The 20530-nt window shown below is 43.1% G+C and overlaps 1 protein-coding gene across 1 annotated transcript in view; it reads right to left on the bottom strand.

Moving 5' to 3' along the window:
• Positions 1-2096: 2096 nt before the first annotated feature.
• The window catches only part of CPNE8 (copine 8), a 334982-nt gene continuing 316548 nt past the window's right edge, over positions 2097-20530 (bottom strand). Inside the window, exons 18-20 of the mRNA XM_030216303.1 lie at positions 13027-13084; positions 9242-9315; positions 2097-3777 (exon numbers count right to left, since the gene is read on the bottom strand). Coding sequence (XP_030072163.1) covers positions 3574-3777; positions 9242-9315; positions 13027-13084 — 336 coding nt within the window. The 3' untranslated portion in view covers positions 2097-3573. The remainder of the gene's footprint in view (positions 3778-9241; positions 9316-13026; positions 13085-20530) is intronic.

Here is a 20530-nt window from a genome sequence, read left to right as displayed (position 1 = left end):
GGAACTGAGTGTGAGTTTAAGGCCATTTGTTCAAAATAAATTGTATTTGACACATATTTTCACAGAATTATGAAAATGTACATGCAAAACAACTGCACTATTAGCAAGCTTATGACATATTTGGGTAGTTTAGTAAACATAGTTCCAGTAAACAGAGTTATAATGATTGAGAAATTTTTATTCAGCTAATTTAGCAGATGGCAATATCTGTGTATTCTAAATGGTATAAGGAAGCAGCTGAACTCAAGTTTATTACTGTAGTATGTGAGACTCAACACGGCACCATGTTTCAGCATGGAAGCCTCAGGAGTCTTGTGTTAAAGTTCCTTGTGGAATGAACGACCTTTGAGGTTGAGCAGACAAATATAAAGTGGTCTTTAAAAAGACCGTGTTTTTTAAAAAGTTGCACTCCTCAAAAGGGATAGACATTCTGGGTTTGGAAATGCCAAACGAGCATGTCAAGTGCTGTGTTTGGCTCTCCTCTTTGATGAGCTTATGACATAATATTTGGGTAGTTTAGTAAACATAGTTGCAGTATACAGAGTTATAATAGTTCAGCAATTTTTATTCATCTAATTTAGCAGATAGTAATATCTGTGTATTCTAAATGGTATAACATGATTAGATATTAACAAAGACAAATAATTAGAGCCATTGTCCCTTTTCACGGACATATTCAGATAACATGCACTGTGTAGTATTTAGAATTTATGGGGGGGGGGGGGGGGGGGAGTTATCAGTGTGTTATTTTACTGTTAAACTGGGTTATTAGTAATTAGGTCTCATTGCATAAAATGGGACCTATGCTAAAATAGAATGAATTAGTGGTAAAATAACACTTAACTGCAAGCCCACATTTGTAACTCTCCCTCCCCCTCCAATGTATAAAATGGCTTACTGTAATCAAGGTAAATGAAAATCAGCACATGCAGACGTTTGAAAATTAGTCATTACTTGATGCATAATCACTTTAGTATAGGGGTGGACAACCACAGCCCTCAAAAGCCACAACCCAGTCAGGTTTTCAAGTTTTCCACAACGAATATGCATGAGATTGATTTGCATTTACTGCTTCCATTGTATACAAATACATCTCATGTATATTCATTGAGGAAATCTTGAAAATCCGACTGGGTTGTAGCCCTTGAGGACTGTGGTTGCCCACCCCAGTTTTAGTACATGTAAACTGAATGTGTCTAAAAATGACTCCCCAGATTCCTTGTTCTTACCTTGAAAGCATATACTCTATATATTTTATCTGTTCTGCATATAATGTAGATAAGCACTCAAGATACACAATTCATATAACACCAGCAGGCCTATTAGGAGGTAATTTTAATATGGGGAACCTAGTTAAAGGGACTTTTAAGGTGCCTTTGTTAAGGGGAAAGAGGATGGGACTTGATATACTGCCTTTCTGTGGTTACAATCAAAGCAGTTTACATATTATATATAGGTACTTATTTTGTACCTTGGACAATGGAGGATTCAGGGACCTTTTATTAAAGGGTTGTCGTGTGGCAAGCTGGAACTACTGCCGGTCCAACACAAGTGCTGGCGGTAGTTCCACCCCCAGCAAACACCATTTCCGGTGCTAGCAGAAATATTTTATTTCTGCAGGGCTCCTGGGTTACCACGGGAGCCCTTTCTGCCACCTCAGTGGGTGGCAGTAAGTGCTTCCCCTGAAATGGCCGCACAGCAAGTGCAAACTTACTGCATGGCCGTTTCTTTTTTTGGCCCCTAAGTGACTTGCTCAAAGTCACAAGCAGCTGCAATGGGAATCAAACCTAGTTCACCAGATCAAAGTCCACTGCGCTAACCACTGGGCTACTCCTCCACTACTACTTGTTTTTACAACATACTAGTGTAAGTGGTAGGCATGGACAATTACACCAGCCCTAGAGCAGGTGTAAATGTCTGTACCAATATTTTTCAAATATCATGCAAATTATAGTTTTTATAATCTGCAGGCATACTTGCATATCCCATCCAAACTCTACCCCTGTACAGCACTTAGTCAGTAATCTATAACTTTGGCGCACAAATTCTACAGCACGTAACTGCAAGAGGAGGTGGATGGGGGGGGGGGGGGGGGGGGAAGGTAGCATGAGTGGGTCAAGAATATGCCCAGACCTTAAGCACTAAGGTTATAGAATACCGCAGTTACATATTCAGCTGTAACATTTAGTAGCAGACATTTAAACCAGCCAGTTACATGGTCTAAGTGGCTGCTCCTAAATGCTGGCATGTAAATACCAACTTACACTAATATTTTATAAATGGCAATTATACATGTAATTGCTGATACAGAATTCATGCTTAGTGTGCACCATCCCAGAGCCTAACTTTTTTGCGACCTGTAGCGAATTACCCCCTTAGAGGGTAATTCTATAACAGATCACCTATTATTAGGTGGAAAGATGTGTGTAAATGACCAGAGTACTGGCATATATGCACACACATGTGTAAATGCCAATCTCCCGGTTACACACTATTATAGTTACTGGCGCCTAAACGTGATGGCACATAGTTTGAAGCTAAGTATACAAAAGGGCAGAGTCTGGGCTGGGTGCACTGCTATGCATACAAATTGTAGAATATGTGCAATCTTGGCAATCTAGGTACAAGCATTTGTACCAGCTCTATAGTTGGTATAAGTGGTCACACCCTAAAATACAAGCTCATGTTTGCCCTGCTACTTTTCTTTATAGATTAGGCTCCAAATAAGTGCCTTCTTGTTGCCTAAAACAGGCGCATTGTTATAGAATTACCCTCTTAATGTGCTCAGTAGTTCTTTCATTTGTCCTCTGGTACCCCCAGCTGGGTAGCTTTTCAAGATACTCGTAATGAATAAATGAATACGCATAAGATTTACTTGCATATAATAGAGGTAATGCATGCAAATATATCTCATATGTATTTACTGTGGATATTCTACACAGTTAACTGTTTAGGAGTATCTGAAGTGATCTAGCCTTTTATGCTGAGCAAATACTTGATACATATTTTCATGTTGTCCATGTTAAAAAAATATATAAAACTGCACCTTTGTGAATATGTTTCAAAATCCAGTTTTCGTTCTACAGTCCCATTTGTCTAGGCGTCCTTTGAAAGGGCTATTGCTGTTTTATAGCTATAACTATTGCAAGCAAGAAGACATAATTCAATATTCAAAATTATTTTTTAAGAATAGTTATAAAAGTATTTAAATTTAAAAAGTAGTAACATGTAAACATTGATACAGAGGAACAGCATTCCCATATATATATTTATATAAATATACATTAGTCAGAGGGTACTGAAAGACAGGATTGAAAATGTGGCATGCTTTCCCTAAAGAAACTATGGAAAATTCAGAGTTGAAACAAGCATTTTGCTCTGACTATTCAAAGCTTTTAAGTTGCTTGTGGATCTTTATTTACAATTTTGGTCTGTAAACACAATTCTTCTTCTCCAAAAACCCATCAAAATAAACTAGTAGGAGAATGGTCTTGTTTCCTGTTCTTCATAGTGCACATGATTTAAAGCAGTCATTTAGCAGTTCTAAATGTTTTAAAGAACTATTTAGCACAATTAGATTTGAGTCTGTAAAACATGAGTAGGTGGTGAGTGAATAGGTGGTGTATACGGAGGTGGTGCAGGGAATGGCTTGAATCCTCTTGACCTCATATATAAAAGAAACTGGTCTGGGATCTCAGCTAGGACATCTTTAGCAAGTCTTGCCATGCTTAGTATGTGATTTCCAGTTCTGTCAATGTAATCCCGGAATGGAACAAACTAGAAAGGCAAAATAAGAACATACTGAGACTGTAAAATCTGCTTTGGAAAACTGAAAGCATCAAGTATGAAATAGTGTACTGATGTTAATAAAATAAAAAAAAAAAACTAAGTCTGACCCTTGGCAAAAAAAAAAAAGAACATACTATGGAATCTATGTATTAAAGGTTAGTGTACATACTAAGGCCATTTAGCTTGCACCCTAAAGAGAAGGTTTTGCACTAAAGCGGTAATTCTATAGCTGGGTGCCTCCATTTAGGCACCTGGAGGGAGTGTGATAGGAGCTATTCTATATGCTATATGCTACAAAATGGACTCTTCCCGAAGGAGAAAGGAAACATTCTACTCACCCCTATACCTAAAGACACAAAGAAAAATGCCAGTGAACTAACCAACTACAGGCCAGTAGCATCCATTCCATTAACAACCAAATTCTCAATACTCCACGACTCCCAATCAGGATTTCGGTCTAACCACAGTACTGAAAACAGTACTAGTCACTCTCATGCCTAAATTCAAACAAATAATTGCAACTGGAAAGAACATACTACTCCTACAATTTGATATGTCAAGCGCTTTTGACATGGTTGATCATGGAATACTACTACATATCCTTGAATACTTCGGAATTGGAGGTAACGTTCTCAATTGGTTCAAGGGATTCCTAACCACACGATCATACCAAGTGACATCTAACTCGACTACCTCAGCCACATGGACACCCCAATGCGGAGTCCCACAGGGATCCCCCCTCTCGCCGACTCTATTCAACTTAATGATGATACCCTTGGCCAAACTATTATCAAATCAAAACCTCAACCCATACATATACGCAGACGTCGTAACGATTTACATCCCATTTAAACAAGATCTAAAGGAAATTTCCAATGACATCAACCAAAGTCTCCACATCATGCATTCATGGGCGGATGCATTTCGGCTGAAACTTAATGCAGAAAAAACCCAAAGCCTAATACTCACCTCTCAATATAACAAGAACAAATTCACAGCCATTAACACACCAAATCTGAACCTTCCAATTTCGGACACCCTAAAAATTCTTGGAGTGGGTTTGGGGGGGGGGGGGGGGGGTTGGGGGGCTCAGTTACCATCGATCGACATCTAACACTCGAGAGCCATGCGAAAAACACAACCAAGAAGATGTTCCACTCAATGTGGAAATTAAAAAGAGTAAGACCTTTCTTCCCAAGAACTGTTTTCCGTAACCTGGTACAATCAATGGTGCTCAGTCATCTAGATTACTGCAACGTACTCTACGCCGGCTATAAAGAGCAGATAATCAAAAAACTTGACCCACTACAATCTGGTTTTCGCCCTCTCCACTCAACCGAAACTGCGCTTACTAAAGTCTCCAATGACCTATTACTGGCTAAATCCAGAGGTCAATATTCCATCCTCATTCTTCTTGATCTTTCCGCTGCTTTTGACACTGTCGATCACAGCATACTTCTCGATACCCTGTCCTCACTTGGATTCCAGGGCTCTGTCCTTTCCTGGTTCTCTTCCTACCTCTCCCTCCGCACCTTTAGTGTTCACTCTGGTGGATCCTCTTCTACTTCTATCCCTCTGCCTGTCGGCGTACCTCAGGGTTCTGTTCTTGGTCCCCTCCTCTTTTCTATCTACACTTCTTCCCTTGGTTCATTAATCTCATCCCATGGCTTTTCCTACCATCTCTATGCTGATGACTCCCAAATCTACCTTTCTACCCCTGATATCTCACCTTGCATCCAAACCAAAGTTTCAGCGTGCTTGTCTGACATTGCTGTCTGGATGTCTCAACGCCACCTGAAATTAAATATGACCAAAACCGAGCTTCTCATTTTCCCCCCCAAACCCACCTCCACGCTCCCCCCGTTTTCTATTTCTGTTGATGGCTCTCTCATTCTCCCTGTCTCCTCAGCTCGAAACCTTGGGGTCATCTTTGACTCTTCTCTCTCCTTCTCTGCTCATATCCAGCAGATTGCCAAGACCTGTCGTTTCTTTCTTTACAACATCCGTAAAATCCGCCCCTTTCTTTCCGAGCACTCTACCAAAACCCTCATCCACACCCTTGTCACCTCTCGTTTAGACTACTGCAATCTGCTTCTTGCTGGCCTCCCACTTAGTCACCTCTCCCCTCTCCAGTTGGTTCAAAACTCTAATGCCCGTCTCATCTTCCGCCAGGGTCGCTTTACTCATACTACCCCTCTCCTCAAGACCCTTCACTGGCTCCCTATCCGTTTTCGCATCCTGTTCAAACTTCTTCTATTAACCTATAAATGTACTCACTCTGCTGCTCCCCAGTATCTCTCCACACTTGTCCTTCCCTACACCCCTTCCCGTGCACTCCGCTCCATGGATAAATCCTTCTTATCTGTTCCCTTCTCCACTACTGCCAACTCCAGACTTTGCGCCTTCTGTCTCGCTGCACCCTACGCCTGGAATAAACTTCCTGAGCCCCTACGTCTTGCCTCATCCTTGGCCACCTTTAAATCTAGACTGAAAGCCCACCTCTTTAACATTGCTTTTGACTCGTAACCAATCGCCTCCACCTACCCTCCTCTCTTCCTTCCCGTTCACATTAATTGATTTGATTTGCTTACTTTATTTATTTTTTGTCTATTAGATTGTAAGCTCTTTGAGCAGGGACTGTCTTTCTTCTATGTTTGTGCAGCGCTGCGTATGCCTTGTAGCGCTATAGAAATGCTAAATAGTAGTAGTAGTAGTAGTAGTAGTTCAGACAGCCCAGAACACAGCAGCTAGACTTATAGTCAGCAAAACAAAATAAGCCCCTACGAGAAAAATTACACTGGCTCCCACTTAAAGAACGCATCACATTCAAAATTTGCTCCCTAGTTCACAAAATCATTCACGGAGATGCACCTACCTACATGTCAGACCTGATAGACTTGCCACCCAGGAATGCCAAAAAATCATCCCGCACATTCCTTGATCTGCACTTCCCTAGCTGCAAAGGTCTAAAATACAAATTAACTTTACCTACTTGAGCACACAATTTTGGAACGCACTGCCGCGCAACTTAAAAATGATCTACAAACTAACAAACTTTCACAAACTACTGAAGACCCATCTCTTTAACAAGGCATACCACAAAGATCAACCAATGTGAATATACACAGCTCCTCCACATACATACAGAACTGTCTTACAATATCTGCTTGCTATACTACTATCACGTTTTATCATTATCATGTTGCCCAAAATCCTTCTTGTTATACTACTATTATGTTTTTTCATCAACATGTTGCCCAAGATCCTTCTATAACACTATATGTCTACTTTCTAAAATATTACCACCACTCATGATGTATTGTAAGCCACATTGAGCCTGCAAAGAGGTGGGAAAATGTGGGATACAAACGCAACAAATAAATAAATAAAAAGAAAGTAGGCACTAAGTATCAACGTGCTTAACATTATGTGTGCACATATGCTTGGGAAGGCAGAGGTAAGTTCACATCGCACTCCTACAATTCAGGTTAAATAATACACTGTTTATTAACTGAACAAATGTTTCTATACTTCTACTCAGTCTATATTGGGGTACCAGCCCTGAGTTTTATTTTGAGTTTTCTTTCCTTCATTTTACTTGTTTTGTTTGGATAAAGGCAACTTTTTGCCTCCCTGCACTTTTCAAGTAAACACCCTTTCTCTCTGCTTGTAATCTGAACCAAATCTGCAACAAAAAAGCATCCAGTGATCTGCATCAATTGGATCATCAAAGGACATCAGGACCAGAAACAGCAAAATGAAAGCATAACTACAATCTGTCAGTTGACATTCATATCTTTAAAATATTACATCTAAATTTCTGATATCCCACCGAATCTCCCTCTGCATTAGAACTTCCAAATAATTTCACAGGAGAAATAGTCTTTTGAGTTATGTCTCTAGCAACTCATTCAAACATGTCACAGAGGAAGCTCTTGAAAATATCCAGAAAGGTCTGTGGCCAACAACCTGCCCTCCTGACCCCTGCCCTGCAAAGACAGTAGAACAAGCGAGCATAGGCCTCACTGAAGGGGTCACTAAAATTTAGGTACCTATATTGCTAGTGTAAATTGACATCAATGTGCCTATATTTAGATGTGCCCACTGATGCCATGTCAACAGCATGTCTATAAGTATTCTACAAGTTACATCTGCAAATGTTTCTCCTGCCCATTGTCCTCTCCATAAATGTCCCCCTGGCATTTACACAGTAAGGGTCCTGTTTACTAAGGTGTGCTTGCGTTTTTAGCACAGGCCAACACTAGAGACACCCATGTATTACTATGGATGTCCCTAACATTAGCATATGCTAATTTTTAGCACACACTAAAACTGATAGCTTGCCTATAGCGAGGCTTAGTAAATAGGACCCTAAGAGAACTGCACATGTCATTTATAGAATAGTGCTAGCCATATAAATGGCTTTTTAAAACACTTTTAACCTGTATAAACATTCTTAAAATCACCTCCTAAATAATAAGCTTGTCTTATTATTGAACAGTACCACATAATTTTGTGCTTATTTTTTTGTGTGGGCACTTTATAAGGCAAACGTGCATAGATGTAATTATTCAAAGCTATGCATGTACTTCATTTTATTGACCTAATGCCACCTTGAGAATATCTTCTAATCTTCTAAACCCAGCTGTTCAAGCCACACACACATCAGGGAGATGTATGCAAGTTTTACCCGTGTTCAGGCTGAGCGATTACCAAAGAACCCATTTCAATAAGTAAAAGAGAAAAGGGCTTTTAACTTTCAACAATCTTTATTGATGATGAAACAAAATTGTGATAGCACAATATGAAATATACATAATGTCCAGAAGCAAAAACACATTGAGTATAAATGGTAGGTAACAACTGCCATCAATTAATTCCAAGATAGTCCTCCCCCAAACCCCCAGCCCTTAATTTCCCGACCTATTGCATTAAAAAAAAAAAAAATCTAACATAGTACAACATTGAATACAACAATGAAGTTGAACTACATGGGTTGTTAGAAGTCCAAACAAGGTATGTCTCTATAAATATTTCCCTCCATCCCTAGGCAGCCAAAGCAAACTCAAGGAGAGGACTGATGCAGTGTAATTCTTAATTGTAAGCAGGACCACCGTCTTTTAGGTTCCCCCCCCCCCACATGATACCAAGTACAAAGTCCCCAACTCCATCCCAACCCCCCACCTCTGGTGTACAACGCCTCACCACCATCCACCCTAGCCGCCCTCAGCACCCCAGTGAAAACCTATTCAGGACCTGGCTACGAGCCATCAGGAGAGAAAAGGGCTTTTAAATTGCACCCCCCCCCCACCTTTGTCAATAACAAGTTTTAAAATATTTGTAAAGATTTCAAAGAGACGAATTCTTCCGAATATTTGTAATTTTTCAAGTGAAATAAAAGCAAACGTATCTATACTGCATGCATTAATGCTTGGTCTTTCATCATATTTACCTGCACAATATCTCTCTCTGCCATTCTTCCTCTTGATGACACTCTGACTTCATCCCCATCCAGTTCTACCATGGCTTTAAAAGTGAAATAAGCAATGGACAATATATCAGCAAAATTATATATGAAAATTTTAAAAAATCAGCAATACTATCTTACATGCCACCTCGGTATTCTCTGGATAGTGCTGGAGCAGTCTATGGGTGGTTATCTTTATTTTTTTATTTATAATTTTCAACTTAATACATAAAGATGATATTACATCAAAATGCATGGAATTCACAAAATATATACAATCCAACAGAATTGTTCTATTTATATAAAAATAAAAGAAACTACCAAAATAATTAGTCCACAATGGAGAGGATCCAAGAGAGGAAATAATATAAAGCAATAAACTTAATCAACTTAAATTAACGACCAGATGGAAGTTAGAATCAAGCAGTCTAGTCAGCACATTTAACTAGGAGATACTAATACAGGGGTATCCCTTACAATCTCTCGAGCCAAAACAAATTCTTGTAGTCTTTTAGGGCACGTAAAAAGGTAATTAACACCATGCATAGTAATCATACACTTACAGGGAAATTTAACTAGAAAAGTACCCCCAAGTGAAAGGATTTTTGGTTTAAAAACCATCATTTCCTTCCTCCTGGCTTGTGATTCTTTAGAAAGATCAGGAAAAATCTGGAGTTTAGCGCCCATAAAGACAGCATTCATTTTCTGGAAATAAGTAACTATGGGTGGTTATCAGTTATCCAGTTAGCGGCACTAATTAGCGGCACCATTAACTTTATCTGGACAGCAGACTGAACATCTCTGTTATCTGCATTCTGGAATTGAATATCTGGATTTTATTTAAACTCTGTGCCAGAGTTAAACAAACAAACCAACCAACCACTTATCAAGGAGTTTAAATATTGACCAATAAACTAAGACTGCTATTTGGATAAGCAACAGTGGGAGTTTCACAGTGCTCTGGGAAACTGAAGTGGAAGGTGAGCTACAGGCCCATATGAAGGAGGGCCAAGTTAGCAGAGAGAAAAATTTCTTTGTTTATTTTTCTCTCTGCTAACTTGGCCCTCCTTCATATGGGCCTATAGCTCACCTTCCACTTCAGTTTCCCAGAGCACTGTGAAACTCCCACTGTTGCTTATCCAAATAGCAGTCTTAGTTTATTTCAAATGCTTTCTATGTGAAAAATAAAAAAGGTGGGAATATAAATGCTTTCTATGTCCAGAGCTACTTTAGTTTCCTGGCTTGGCTCTCCTTCCTCAAGACATTCTGTGTCCTTGGGTTCTCTAGTAAGGGGGCTTACTAGAGGGGGCTCTTTCCTGCCCCAAAGAGGTCACTAGACCACCAGGGCAGTAGATAGTAAGTAAGGGGAGAGGAATATGTGACCCAGGGGAGGTGACGGGGGCAGGGGAGGGGAATATGTGACCCGGGGGAGGGGAGGTGATGGGAGAGGGAGGGGAGGGAAATATGTGACCTGGGGAGAGGGGAATATGTGACGGGGAGGGTGAAAGCGAGAAAGGGTGGGGCAAAGGATAAGTCTTTTCCTACTCATGGATAGGGTTACCATATTTTGTCCTCTGAAAAAGAGGACACATGTCGCACCACCAGCCCTGCCCACACCACGCCCCTTTTGCATCCTTGCCCCACCCTTTCTCGCTCTCACCCGCCCCGTCACATATTACCCCGTTTACCTCACCTCTCACCACTGCCCTTGTTTGCCTGCGCCGCCCTGGGGGGGGGGGGGGGGGGGGGGTTAAATCTTTTTTTACTACCTCCGTCCAGCCACGTCATTGAAATCCCTGCCCGTCTCTAGCCTTCCCTTCGTGAATTCGTTCCCTCAGAGTCCCGCCTTCTGAAGTCATTTCCTCTTTCCGCGAGGGAGGGACTCTGAGGGAATGAACTCGAAGGGAAGGCTAGAGACGGGCAGGGCTTTCAATAACGCGGCCGCTTCGATGGAGGTAATCAGGGGAGCGAGAAGAATCGCTGGGTATGGGTGGCTGGACTGGGGGGTAGGGGAGAGAAGAGAATCGCTGGGTATGGGTGGCTGGAGGGGGGCAGGGGAGAGAAGAGAATCGCTGGGTATGGGTGGCTGGGGAGAGAAGAGAATCGCTGGGTATGGGTGGCTGGAGGGGGGGGCAGGGGAGAGAAGAGAATCGCTGGGTATGGGTGGCTGGAGGTGGGGCAGAGGAGAGAAGAGAATCGCTGATATGGATGGATGGAGGGCAGGGGAGAGGAGAGTTGCTGGACATAGGTGGATGGAGGGGAGGGCAGGGGGGAGAGGAGGGTTGCTGGACATGGGTGGATGGAGGGGAGGTCAGGGGGGAGAGGAGGGTTGCTGGACATGGCTGGAGGAGAGGGAAGGGAGTGAGAAGAAATGCTGGACATGGATGGAGGGGAGGGAAGAGTGAGGAAGGAGATGAGATGAGGGAAAAGGAAGAGAGGAAAAAAACTGCACATGGATGAAGAAAATAGGCAGAAGCTGGATCCACTGGAGAGTCAAGTCTGTGGAGGACCCAGCTTTTACTTACGGATGTAGGGCAAGAAATGAAGAAGGCGGAAAGTAAAGAAATAAACAGAAAGGAAGCCCTGGAAATGGAGTTAAGAGGACACATAGCAGCAGAATCGGATACTGGGCCAGCATGATCAGACAAGAAAGGTGTTTGGAATATGTCCACTTTGAGAATCAGGTGCTCAACATTAAAAGTTTATATTTATTTATGTATTTATGGCATTTTATCCCACATTAAACATGAATTAGATTGGAACCTGGGATCATTTAATTTTTTTTTTCTGGAGTAATGCATTGCCCACCCCCCCCCCCCCCAAGGCTCTCTCCCCGGCTATAGCCAGCAATTTGGGGGGGGGGGGCGCAGAGGTGGACGGGGGGGCGCAGAGGTGGACTGGGGAAAGAGCCTGTTGTTAAACATTTACCAGCACACCACTGAATATAGGCCATATAGTCAATGGGAATTATGCATCTGCTGGCACACATTCAACTCATAATTCACTTATTCCTCAAATATTGGCATTTGTATGTATAAAATTGGGCATTTAACTCACTAAGGTGGAAGTTATAAACGCCATTTACAAAATCTGGCCCTATATGTATATTCAGTGACGTCAGTTAAACAGACAGCGCTGCTGAATATATGAATAAATTCAAGTGGCAGAACTTACCTTATATGCTGGTGATCACTACTGAATATTGGGATAATTATTATTATTACCATCATCATCATCATGCACTGAAGATGTGGATCAGGTGAACATCAGGAGAGGAATATTTCAGAGACACTCATTCTCACCTTTGTTGCTTGTGATCACTATGATTCCACTGTCAGTTACACTGAAAACAACAGTGATAGGCTACTAGAATGGAAAGATATCTCCCAAAATTTTGCCGCTACACAGTCCGCAGGTTCTTTTACCTGCAGACTTTGCAGGAGTTCTGAAAGGAAATGTACCTTCTTTTGAAAACCACCTAAGGAAAAGCTACCTACAGAGATTTGTACCTACTTATGGTTTTCTTGTAGGTAAAAGTACAAATGTTGTTGATCATGCACACATTTTCCCCCCATGTACAGGGAAGGAACATCTCAGACAACCTCTTTATTCAAGTTAAATAGCTTTTGAAAACTCCTTTCCCAATGATTACCATTCATCCTTTATTTGTGTATTTAAAAACCTGTGCAGAAAATTAAAAGTACAATGCCATCACTTAAATGATAATTTGTATTACCAGTTTAAGAGTTTTGTTTTAAATTTGTGCTTACCATCAAATTCTGCTGTTCCAACACCTACAATAATTATTGACATTGGAAGTTTTGAAGCCTTTAAAGGAAAAATAAGATTTAAAAAAGAAATGTTATGTTTGAAGCAAAACATAATAGGCTTCATTCACCACAAAGACAATATTTACACTCTAGACTTAGGGCTGATTTTCTAACAGGATGCCTATATTAGAAGTGCAAAAAGGCACCTATTTCAGCTGGACGTTTGTTTATTGTTACATTCTGCTTTCCTATTTTATACTGTAGTTCTTTTCTGACTTTTGCTATTTTAGTCTGTAAACCGCATAGGTCTGTACTCAGGTATAGCGGTATAATAAATGTTGTGAATAAAATAAATAAATAAATAAATAAATTAAAAAAAAAAAAAAAATATATATATATATATATATATATATATATATATATGCCTTTACTTTGTAAAATGGGTCTCCAGATCCCACCCTATTAGCGCACAAATGCCAACACATCTATTTCTATCTGCTGTAAGGCAAGTGTAAATATATGTGAGCAGTCAATATCTCCCAAATTCTATAAATGGCTCAAAAAGTTGCACGCACAATTTAATTGAATAACAAACCAATTAGCACCAATAACTGGGACCTAGCAATTATCGGTGCTAATTGTCACTAATTAAAATTTGCATACTTATATTTATTTACGCATAGATCTAAAAAGGGGGCATGGCCACGGGAGGGTCATGGGTAGATCGGAGGCATTCCCACAATTTATGCATGCTATTATAGAATAAAGGGGATCCATGCCTAATTTAAGTGTGGAGATCTACACAAGGGTTTCATCAGTTGTGCCTAAAAGTAGATGCGGTTTCCAGCGTTAAACCCTGGATTCTATATAGTGCACTTAGATTTAGGTACCAAAATCAGCTCAGATTCTATAACACCACTCATAACTTAAATTGGCTTAACAAGCTAATGAGCGTTGACAACAGCACTTAACAAGCAATAGCGATCACTTATTGGCACTGATTAGAATTTAGGCGCACAACTAAGCGTAGTCTGCAATGATGTGTGCCGAATGTCTAACGAGCTGAGGCAAAAAGGGGCATGGTTATGGATGGGGAAATGGGCGTTTCATGGCCGTTCCAAACTTTAGGCACCTAGTTGTAAAATATGGCCCAGTGCGCCTAAACATACACGCTGAGATTTACACCAGGTTTTCATTGGCATAAATGGATGTGCGCAGATATAGGCGCTGAAATATTAACTAAGCATATTCTACAATTGGCGCCTACATCTAGGTGCCGATTATAGAATACACTTAGTTGGCACTGATTTCAGCACCTAAGCCATATATATAATCTCCTCCTAAGCGCTATTCTATAAACGGCACGTAACTTTGTGTGCCGTTTATAGAAAGCGAAGGTACTTAACTGTAGCAAGTGTTCTCCAAGGACAGCAGGCTTTATATTCTCACAAGTGGGTGACGCTGACCCGTGTCGCCTGGTTAGGAACTTATAACAAGTATAATTAGCTGGCCATTGGGCTCAAAAGAAACAAAAAACTGGGCAGGCTGGGTGGATTGTCTGTGGGGCCTGGTCCGCTCCATGTAGTAGGCCAATGCTCTTTTGCAATCCAAGGTGTGCCAACTGCTTTCACCAGGATAGACATGAGGCTGGGGAAAGAATGTTGGCAAGACAATTGGTTCAGATAGAATTCCGACACCACTTTCGGCAGGAACTTAGGGTGCTTGTGATGAAACTTAGTATGAGGTGCATCCACCACTAAGGCCTAAAAGCTCACTGACTCTACGAGCTGAAGTGACAGCCACTAAGAAAAAGACCTTCCAGGTCAAGTACTTCAGATGGCAAGAATTCAGTGGCTTGAAAGGAGCTCTCATCAGCTGGGTGAAAATGACATTGAGATCCCATGACATAGGTGGAGGTTTGACAGGGAGCTTTGACAAAAGCAAACCTCTCATGAAGCGAACAACTAGAGGCTGTCCAGAGATGGGCTTACCTTCTACATGCACTAATTGCACTAAGGTGAGCCCTAACAGAGTTGGTCTTGAGACATAAGTACATAAGCATCGCCATGCTGGGACAGACCAAGGGTCCATCAAGCCCAGCACCCTGTCACCGACAGCGGCCAAAAGAACAAGCAATTTGTCTCACCCATCCTAGAAATACTGTATTATTCCCTCGTCCATTCAATAACATTCTATGGCTTTTTCTTCCAGGAAGCCGTCCAACCCTTTTTTGAAGTCCACTAAGTTAACCGCCTTAACCACCTTTTCTGGCAGCGAATTCCAGAGTTTAACTACACGTTGAGTGAAGAAAAATTTCCTCCGATTCGTTTTAAATTTATCATACTGCAGCTTCTTCGCATGCTCTCTTGTCCTAGTATTTTTGGAAAGCGTAAACAGATGCTCCACATCGACCGTTCCATTCCACTCATTATCTTATAGACCTCTATCATATCTCCCCTCAGCCGCTTTTTCTCCAAGCTGAAGAGCCCCAGCCTCTTCAGCCTATCCTGATAGGGATGTCGTCCCATCCCCTGTATCATCTTTGTTGCCCTTCTATGCACCTTTTCCAATTCCACTATTTTTTTTTTGAGGTGTGGCAACCAGAATTGAACACAATACTCGAGGTGCGGTCGCATCATGGAGCGATACAACGGCAGAATAATATCCTTATTTTTGTTTTTAATCCCTTTCCTAATGATACCCAACATTCTATTTGCTTTCCTAGCCGCAGCAGCACACAGAGCAGAAGTTTTCAACGTATCATCGACGACACCTAGATCCCTTTCTCGGTCCGTGACTCCCAACGCTGAACCTTGCATGATGTAGTTATAGTTTGGGTTCCTCTTTCCCACATGCATCACTTTCAACTTGTTCACATTAAACGTCATCTACCATTTAGACGCCCAGTCTCCCAGTCTCGTAAGGTCCTCTTGTAGTTTTTCACAATCTTCCTGTGATTTGACTACTTTGAATAACTTTGTGTCATCGGCAAATTTGATTACCTCACCAGACTCTGATAGATGTAGAAAGTTATTCAAGCAGATCTGTGTAGGAAAGCAAGGAGATCTAGAGCCTTGTTCCCACATCAGATGGCAAACCTCCTCCATTTGAAAGAATAGCACCTCTTAGTGGAGTCTTTCCTGGAAGCCAGCAAGACCCGGGAGACACCCTCCAAAAGACCCAAGGAAGCAAATTCTAGGCTCTGTGAGAGCCAGAGATTGGAGGATGGGATGTAGAAGAGACCCCTTGTTCTGCATGATGAGGGTCAGAAAACACTTCAATCTCTACGTTTTTTCGAAGGATAACTCCAGATGTAGAGGGAAACATATCTGTGCGATCAGAATCATGGTTCTGCGGTCTTCCTTGAGTTTGAACAAAGTCTTCCCCATTAGAGGTATGGGAGGATGCGCATACAGAAGACCTATCCTCCAACTGAGGAAGGCATCTGACACTAGTCTGTCGTAGGCCTTAAGCCTGGAACAGAACTGAGGGACCTCTCATGCCATCCTTGATCCGCTTCAATCCGGTTTTCGCCCTCTTCACTCGACAGAAACAGCACTCTCTAAAGTCTGTAATGACCTGTTCCTTGCCAAATCCAGAGGCCACTACTCCATCCTCATCCTCCTCGATCTATCCGCTGCTTTTGACACTGTCAATCATGACTTACTTCTTGCCACACTGTCCTCATTTGGGTTCCAGGGCTCTGTCCTCTCCTGATTCTCCTCCTATCTCTCCCACCGCACCTTCAAAGTTCACTCTCATGGATCTTCCTCCACCCCATCCCCTTATCTGTTGGTGTTCCCCAGGGATCTGTCCTTGGACCCCTTCTCTTCTCAATCTACACCTCTTCCCTGGGCTCCCTGATCTCATCTCATGGTTTCCAGTATCATCTCTATGCTGATGACACCCAACTGTATCTCTCCACACCAGACATCACCGCGGAGACCCAGGCAAAGGTATTGGCCTGCTTATCCGACATTGCTGCCTGGATGTCCAACCGCCACCTGAAACTGAACATGTCCAAGACCGAGCTTATCGTCTTTCCACCAAAACCCACTTCTCCTCTTCCTCCACTTTCTATCTCAGTTGATAACACCCTCATCCTCCCCGTCTCACCTGCCCGCAACCTCGGAGTCATCTTTGACTCCTCTCTCTCCTTCTCTGCGCATATCCAGCAGATAGCCAAGACCTGTCGCTTCTTCCTCTTTAACATCAGCAAAATTCGCCCTTTCCTCTCTGAACACACCACCCGAACTCTCGTCCATGCTCTCATTACCTCTCGCCTGGACTACTGCACCTTACTCCTCACCGGCCTTCCACTTAGCCATCTATCCCCCCTTCAATCTGTTCAGAACTCTGCTGCACGTCTCATATTCCGCCAGAACCGATATACTCATATCACCCCTCTCCTCAGGTCACTTCACTGGCTTCCGATCAGATACCGCATTCAATTCAAGCTTCTCCTTCTTACCTACAAATGCACTCAGTCTGCTGCCCCTCACTATCTTTCTACCCTCATCTCCCCTTACGTTCCCACCCGTAACCTCCGTTCGCAGGATAAATCCCTCCTCTCAGTACCCTTCTCCACCACCGCCAACTCCAGGCTCCGCTCATTCTGCCTCGCCTCACCCTATGCTTGGAACAACCTTCCTGAGCCCTTACGCCAAGCCCCCTCCCTGCCCGTCTTCAAGTCTTTGCTTAAAGCCCACCTCTTCAATGCTGCGTTCGGCACCTAACCCTTACTGTTCAGTGAATCCAGACTGCCCCAATTTGACTGCCCCTATCGGACCGACCGTTCACTTGTCTATTAGATTGTAAGCTCTTTGAGCAGGGACTGTCTCTCTTTGTTAAATTGTACAGCGCTGTGTAACCCTAGTAGCGCTCTAGAAATGTTAAGTAGTAGTAGTAGTAGGGACCTTGTGGTTGATCTGAGTGGCAAAAAGAACAACAAAGGGGGTACCCCACGCTCGGAAGATCTTGCGGGCTATGCCCATATTGAGACACCACACACACGGTTGCATTATCCTGTTCAGACTGTCAGCTAGGGTTTTGTTTTTGCCCACCAGTAAGTGGCTCGAAGGAATATGCCATGTTGACGAGCTCAATGCCACATCCGGACGGCCTCCCGACATAGAGGGTATGAGCCAGTGCCCCCGCTGCTTGTTGGTGTAATACATTGCCACCTTATTGTCTGTTTGGATGAGTACAAAATGATGAGACAGCCAATCTCTGAAAGCCTTTAGAGCGTTCCAGATTGCCTAGAGCTCCAAGAGATTGATCTAAAGATTCGTTTCCAGAGTAAACCAAAGACCTTGGTTGTGAAGCCCATCTACATGAGCTCACCCATCCCAGGAGAGATGCATCCGTCAGCCCTTTTTGTGGCTGAGGAATTTGGAATGGAAGTCCCAGAGTCAAATTGAATGGTCTACCACTGAAGGGAGTTTACAAGCTCTGGGGACACTTGGATGACATCTTCATGGCTCCCCGTGGCTTGAAACCACTGAGAAGCCAGGGTCCATTGAGCTGATCTCAAGTGAAGACGTATCATAGGTGTAACATACTCTATGGAAGCCATGTGGCCCAATAATCTCAACATTTGCCGAGCTGTGACCTGATGAGAGGCTCGAACCTTGGAAGCGAGCACAACAAGAGTGTCCACTCATGGCCAGAAGACAGGCTTGAACCTTCTGTGTATCGAGCAGGGCTCCTATGAAGTCCAATCTCTGGACAGGGTGAAGATGAGACTTGGGGTAGTTGAAACAAACTCTAGTAGCTCAAAATCTGAATAGTGATTCACATAGACTCCTGAGCACCAGCCAAAGTACTGCTCTTTACCAGCCAATCATTGAGATATTGGAACACATGGACTTCCAGTCTACGTAGTGATGCTGCAACTACCACTAGACATTTGGTGAAGACTCTGGGAGCTGAAGCAAGGCCGAAAGGCAAGATGTGGAGCTGAAAGTGATGTCTTCCCAGCCAAAATCGAAGATACGTCTGGTGGGCTGGAAGTATTGGGATGTGAGTATATGCATCCTTTAAGTCCAGAGAGCACAGCCAATCATTTTCCTGAATCATTGGGAGAAGAGTGCCCAGGGAAACCATCCTGAATTTTTCTCAGACTATGAATTTGTTCAGGGTCCTTAGGACTAGGATGGGATGCAACCCCCGTCTTCTTTTGCACAAGGAAGTACCTGGAATAGAATCCTCTAGACCGCATGGGCCTTCTAGCTAAGGAGGAAGATGCAAAAGGCACCCAGCAGGAGAGAGAAGAGTTGGTATCAGTATGTTTTTTTGATTTGGTCAGTGACCTCAACCTTCTCTCCAAAAAGGTTATCCCCCCAGCCTGGTGCATCCACCAACAAGTCAGAAACACGTAGCCATGAGAGTCTGTGCATTGCTATACTCTGAGCAGAGGTCCTGGATGCCACATCAAAAGTGAACGTTGACACGCCTTCTGCTGCTTGACCAATTTGCCAAGTGTCTCGGCTTGCTCCGGAGGGAGCATCTCAGCCAGGTCTGACAACTATGCACCGATTTTCTCAAGTGGATGCTCGTGAAGAGCTGGTATGATCGTATTCGGGAAATGAGCATTGAAGCCTGGTACATTTTCCTTCCAAAAGAATCCAGGGTTCTAGCTTCTCTGCCTGGGGGTGCTGAGGTATAGACCCTGGAACTCTTGGCCCTTTTTAGAGCAGATTACACCACCATAGAATTGTGAGACAACTGAGGCTTATCAAAACCAGGTACACTGTGGATCAGATACTGGGTGTTGATCTTATTGGGCATCGCAGGGACGAACAGAGGGGACTCCAGTTCCTAATGAGGACTTCCTGGAGTACCTTGTGGAGAGGAACAGTCACAGCCTCCCTAGGAGGAAATGTGTAGTCCAGGATCTCAAGCATCTTGGCCCTTGGTTCGCCTTCCACTTACAAAGGAAAGGAAATAGTATCAGAGATTTCCTTACAAAAGAAGGGAATGAAAGGCTCTCCGGAAGAGACTTTCTCCTTTTCAGGTGGAGGGGAGGGTTCAGAGGGAATTCCACAGGATTCATCCAAGGAAAAGCACCTTGGATGCTCCTCTGAATCCCATAAGTGCTCCTCTTCGGTGTCAGATAATAACTCCTAATGGGAGTGTTGAGACCGAACCTGCCTCGACGTGGAGGAACCATGCCCTCAAGAATGGCATCGAGAAGACGGTTTCCGCCTTGATTCCAGCGAAGCTTCCTCCACTGATGTCGAGGGAGTGCTGGCTTGGGTGGTAGTCGACACCGGAGCTGCATGCGGCATTGATGTTTGAGGCTGCACCGCAGGCTGAGGGCCAAGCGGGGCCGCAACAGTAGGCAAGTTAGGTGCAAGCACCCCCAATGCCGATACACCCCATTGCATTAGGCCATCCAGTAGCTCAGGGAGCAAGGTCCGGATGCTCTCATTGAGGGCCGACACTGGGAAAAGCTGGGCTGCCGGTTCAGGCGCAGGTTGCAGAGATGCTAGGGACGATTCAG

This window comes from Microcaecilia unicolor, chromosome 10 (genome assembly GCF_901765095.1).
Source record: "Microcaecilia unicolor chromosome 10, aMicUni1.1, whole genome shotgun sequence".
Classification (NCBI taxonomy): Eukaryota; Metazoa; Chordata; class Amphibia; order Gymnophiona; family Siphonopidae; genus Microcaecilia; species Microcaecilia unicolor.
Note: the sequence above shows the minus strand (reverse complement) of the source record. Positions and strands in the feature narration are given on the sequence as shown.